This window comes from Rhagoletis pomonella, unplaced genomic scaffold (genome assembly GCF_013731165.1).
Source record: "Rhagoletis pomonella isolate Grant_MI unplaced genomic scaffold, Rhpom_1.0 Rhpom_scaffold_00005, whole genome shotgun sequence".
In the NCBI taxonomy this organism is placed as follows: Eukaryota; Metazoa; Arthropoda; class Insecta; order Diptera; family Tephritidae; genus Rhagoletis; species Rhagoletis pomonella.
Window position 1 is genome coordinate 67,258,304 of NW_023458559.1, and position 5,566 is coordinate 67,263,869.

A 5,566-nucleotide genomic window follows, 5' to 3' on the forward strand; every position below is an offset into this window, starting at 1 on the left:
CTTCTTTGGCAACACAGAAAGGAGAATTCTACTGCCTGAGGGTTATAGTCCCTAAGTGCGGCCGAAGGCCGCTTACGTAGAAAGGAATTCTACGCAAAAATACATTTGTTAAAAAGAACATTTTTTTTATAAAAACTTTTTTTTCTAATTTTTAATTAACTTTTTATTCTTTATTCAAAATCCCCCCATATCTAATTTGGCATAATTTCTTTTATTAAAAAATCCCACGGTTTCTGTTAGTTGGGTCATATTCCACTTCAAACTGCACAGTTTGCCTAAGAAAAATCCGTTTTTCCCCCTTTTTCAAACGGTTCCCTAGGTGCCTGTGGGAGGAGTCCAAGGGAGGGGTTCCCCTTTTTAGAAAGCGGCGACTGTCTCCTTTCTATTGGGGGGTGTTTTGGGGGTACCGCCCCCTCCCCCTCCGCCCCCCACCCAAAAAACGGTGTGAGTGGTACTAAACATTTCCCAAGAAATCCTCCAATAATTTACTCCCAGGGAGTAGCATTATCTCCGAAAATTTGGGAGGAGGAAATTAGAGCTTCGAAAGAGCTGTTTGACAGCTCAACTCCACAATTTAATATAAAAAATCCGCAGGGAATTTTTATTCATGATAGGAGGAAGGGAAAAAGAGAGAAAACTCCCAGGGAGTTTCTGTTCAGAATCGGCCAGACATATTTTATTTGATATCGGCAAAAAACTTGAAGTCGGGCAACAGTAAAATATTTGGGTTATTCGCACGTACCTGGTTGTCAGGTTATTTGGGTTTAAATTATTATTCTCTATTGTATTTTGTTGTTGTAAATTGAGTAAAATATATAGCCACATAACCAGGTAGCCTGATAACTGCCAGGTGTGAATATCCCAATTATTTTATCAGTTTTCACCTTAGTAGATCCAGGGTTCAAAAAAATGCTTTGCCGGATGAAAAAGCCTCTCGGGCCTACGAAGATAATAGAGGTCATCACACCGAAGCTTGGTACTCGGTAACTCAGTGCTTGGGATCTTCACACCGATCTTGGTCCTCGGTAATTTATTCCCATGTATTTTGTTTGTGTTCATTGAAATCAGCATTGAAAGCTCTTTTGCCCCTAAATTCGGCTTTTGATAAGCGAGTCTTTCCATATTTTCGGCCTATGTCCTTATTAGAAATCTAAACATTTTGGTACCGAGTATCGAAAGTATTGAATACATTTTAAATCGGTACCGAGTATCGATCAATACTTAAAAGTATCGACTCAGCAATTCTCTAATTCTAATTGGAACAAGGCGAATTTATACCAAGAATGATAGAATAGGGGCCAAGGCGAATTTATACAAGGTGGTGTTCAAGGCGAATTTAGATTTTCGCCGAGGTACGTCTTAATGTCAAAATGATATGTTTGTTGTAAAATGAATTCGCCTTGTTTACAACAAACACATCATTTTGACATTCAGTAGTACCGCGGCGAAAATTTAATTCGCCATCAACACCACCTTGTATAAATTCGCCTTGTTTTGACAGCATGCCCATACATATAAACTTTGAGGCGAATTGAGATTTGACATTGTGACCAAGGCGAATTTATACAAGGTGGTGTTGTAAAATCAGCTGATTTCTTCGCCTTACCGGCCCTCTTCACATGCTTGCAAATCTCGCTTGCGTTATGATTTTTTCTCTCGCAAGCGAGATAGAGTTTTGTTGACTGGGCATTTGACAGCATACTTTTTCATTTGTAAAATGTCGCCAAACAAGAAGGTTCAAGCCTTGCAGGCTCTTAAAAGTTTGAGAAAATTAGAAAATCTGCATAAAGAGATGTATACTATTTTCAAATGAAAAATGGCTGCCTCTAAATTTTTATTTGCCTCCAAAATAACCGATGTTGCTACTCTGAAGAATTCTGCATAATGAGAACATAGCTGTCAAACAACAAAAATGACAGTTGAAAGCAAGCGAGAGCTCGCATACCGTTCGGTATGCGAGAAAAAGCATGCTTCGTACTTTTTGCGGTCTACACGTGCGGTTTCTCGCATGCGTCGTAACGCAAGCGAGATTTTCCAGCACGTGAAGACGGCTGGTTACATGTATTTTGTTTTTGTTACACCACCTTGTATAAATTCGCCTTGATAGGGGCCTTCATCTAAAGTGATAAACTGCTGATAAACTTGATAAAATGATAAATTTGTCGTTTTGATAAATGAAGTGCCAAACTTTGTATGGAAAGCTAGTTAACCAAAGTTTATCACTTTATCAAACGATTTTGGTAGATAAATTTTATCAATTTCAGCAAAATTCGACCCTGACAGGTTGCGAGCTGGGTCGCTTTCACTACGAACACATAAAAAGCAAATGAACTCAATGGACGAGGTAAAAATGAAACATAATTAGGGATATAAATTAAATAATACACATTTTTATATATCAGTGGCAATAGTTGTGTGGGCTTTTTATATCTTGATATAAGCATTTGTAAGATAGCTTCAAAAACGTATTTTTGCCAGATTTAATCGCTTAAAAAATTTAGAAAATTGGTTATTTTACATCCAAATACATAATTACAAATATTTTAACATGAAACAGCTCAATTTTTGCTTCTATATTAAAATAATAATGATGTTGCAGCCACGAAGTTTTCGTGCAAATGAAAATGTAGCTGTCAAACTACCAAATTGCCGCCAATAGATGGCAAGATATAAGCTCTGATATATATTGCTCTCGAAGAGCAATGAGCGGTCTCCATTGGCAAATTATATTCTGACATATGTATCAAGATATAAACTTTATCCTGTGGAGACGGGCAGTTATCCTGAGTTTCGCCTGAAAAAAAAGTTCACTCGAAAATTTGTCGTGAACCCATTGTAAAACCATGGAAACCAAGAGTGAAAAGTGAAACGGTTCGGGGAAAATGAAACGCATGATAAGGCTGAATAGTAATACAATTTTCTTAAAAACTATACATAACGTATATGTATGTATGTACCTAAAATTAAAGGGAATAAAATTTCCTATCAAATGAGATCAAAAGTTTTTAAGAAATGTTTATTTAAAAATTGTTTAATATGAACTTTGACCCTGCTGCCCGTTCCATTATTTCTTGAGGAAAGAGTGAGGCAACAGGCTGTGAAGTATCAGATGTCAAAATTATTTGGGCACACACACGAAATAATGGCAATTGTCTCTCGATCATTTTCTTGAGAGCTGCATGGCCTTTAAAATCTGATTAAAAAACCGTGATTAATCAAAAAACCGATTTTTTGGACACGGTACCCATTCCTAATCCGCGCACATGCCCTTCAGCTGTCAAAAACAGCTGACTTTTGTATTTTAGCTTACATCGCGTACAAAATGTTAATTTTAGGGAATCTGCGGTTAATAACAAAATTAAGTCAGAATAATGCAAAAAAGTTTATTTTCGTGCCGCAGATTGTGCGTGAGCTACGTAATCAGCCATGGCAGCGACCAGCGGTTAGCGCATCAAACGATATAGATGAGCAAGTCAATCCCCCTATACAACCCGCGCAGACTGAACCGCGTGATACAACCGGCATTACGGAAGTAGTAAATAAATATTTAAAAAAAGAATTGCAACAAATCGAAAATTACCAAGCCACAAATGGAACACCATGGAGGAAAAGCGCTGAACCAAACCAACATCTGCCCGCTAGCGATGATGATTTTGGCGATGAAGCAGATTCGGTAGCCGTTGGTCAAGCTAAAAAGGATTATGTGCCCACATTCAATTTGGCTGCATACGTCAACAAATCTCCTACGCTACAGCAGTTTATCCAACTGGGCGTAGACTTGAGTAGTATAGAGAGACGTAAAGGCTTGGCTAAATTTGTACTGGGCCTGGATTTCGAAAAGAATGTGAAACCGTATCTATACTTTCTACAGGATCAAGGGGTACCAGCAGCGGCCTTTGGTGAATTTCTCACGAAAAATCCGTTAATTTTTAAAGTGGATATAGATGATTTGCTAACGCGTGTTAACTACTTAGAATCCAAAAATTTCACACCTGAACAACGCCAACGCATATTCACCCGAAATCCTTATTGGCTGATGTTTTCAACGCAACGCATTGATCGACGGCTTGGACACTTCCAGAAAGAATTTCGACTGAGCGGTGATGATGTGCGATTTTTAACATCGAAACAACCGCGGCTGATAACTTACAGCATGGAGCATATACGCAAATCGTCGTTTTGTATACGCGAAGAAATGGGCTTCGATAAGGATGAAATTAAGTGCTTGCTCTTGAACAAGCCACGATTGTGGATGATGAGTAAATTGATGAAAATTTTTTGTTGAAATGCGTAGAATAACGTTAGTCTTATTTTTTTTACAGAATCTGACGATCTAATTGAACGTTTTGCTTATGCCCACCAAACAATGCAGCTATCGCATGACATGCTAATACAGTTTCCTGAAGTGTTGACATCGCGCGAGTTCCGCTTACGACAGCGTCATGAGTTCCTTGTTACACTAGGTCGTGCACAATACGATCCCGAGAAGGATTTGTATGTCTCGCCAAAAGATTTAGTCAGTGGTAATGATTTTCAATTTGTACGTCAAGTGGCAAAGAGCGATCTGGAAACATATGAGCTATTTTTGAAGACGCGATAGTGCATATACGGATTGAAATAATTTCTAAAATAAAAATATACCTTTAATTTTGGCTGCATTTCTTTATTCATTCTGAACGTTTGGAATAAACTTTTTTGTTTACTTATTCTTTAGAACGCTCCTCGTGATATGTTAACGCATATTTCAAACGCATTCTGTTTATTCCGGCTGTGAAATGAGATCATCCGGAATGTATAAAGAAACGCAGCCTTTATCATAACGCTCTACGCTCTTCACAAAAAAAGTCATTAGGTGTTTAGTAGTAGTATTTATTGTAAACTAGTTTTAACAAAAAGAACAAAAAAAATAAAATCAGTTGAGTTTAAATTAAAAATAAGTATTTGGCGGTTACACATGTGCTGAATGTTAAGCCTGCTCCACCAACTTGCGGTTTACGTCTGTGCTTTCACAAATGCTAGTTTTGCATAGCCTGTGAAAGCCACGTGCTTTTTTTGTGCCAAGCTTTTGATGGCAGAAGTACAGTCGGAGTTTTTATATGGCCTACCGTGGGGCAGCCGCTGTTGGAAATACCTGTTTCAATTTGCTTTTAGATGCTGCGCTGGTGAGATCGAATCAGGATACTACTGGGCGTAAGCACGCACCTGCGTTCAGCTAATTAGCAACGAAATTGAAAATGATATTGTTTGCAAATTATTTTTATTTCTTTATTTTTAGTAATTTTCATTTAAAATATAATTCAATCTGTAACAGAAACCACAATAATAAAAGTTTCAAAGCTTGCAAAAATTCCAAAAAAAAATCATCCAACTTCAAAAAATTGTCATACAAATTTCCAAATTTTTATTCAGAATATTTAGAAAATTTTCGGGTATGCAGTTCTATAGCCCATTCAATTGTAGTCTAAGAAAGTGCTAGTCTCAAGTCGTTAAAAATCAATTTAATTTTTTTTTGCAATTTTTGCAAGCTCTGCAACTTTTATTATTGTGGTTTCTGTTACAGATTGAA

The 5,566-nt window shown here is 37.3% G+C and overlaps 1 protein-coding gene across 1 annotated transcript; it reads left to right on the forward strand.

The window, feature by feature from the left end:
- Window positions 1–3,226: 3,226 nt before the first annotated feature.
- On the forward strand, window positions 3,227–4,648 carry LOC118739406 (transcription termination factor 3, mitochondrial-like). The gene is made up of 2 exons (XM_036470697.1): window positions 3,227–4,259; window positions 4,323–4,648. The coding sequence occupies exons 1-2, from the start codon at window positions 3,323–3,325 to the stop codon at window positions 4,598–4,600; spliced, it is 1,215 nt and encodes a 404-aa protein (XP_036326590.1). The 5' UTR covers window positions 3,227–3,322; the 3' UTR covers window positions 4,601–4,648.
- Window positions 4,649–5,566: the final 918 nt, after the last annotated feature.

Excerpts from the sequence above, each read along its gene's own strand:
- LOC118739406 (XM_036470697.1), top strand. The coding sequence starts at position 3,323 with ATGTTAATTTTAGGGAATCTGCGGTTAATAACAAAATTAAGTCAGAAT. Across the intron at positions 4,260-4,322 it reads GCCACGATTGTGGATGATGA|AATCTGACGATCTAATTGAA; the intron begins GTAAATTGATGA and ends TTTTTTTTACAG.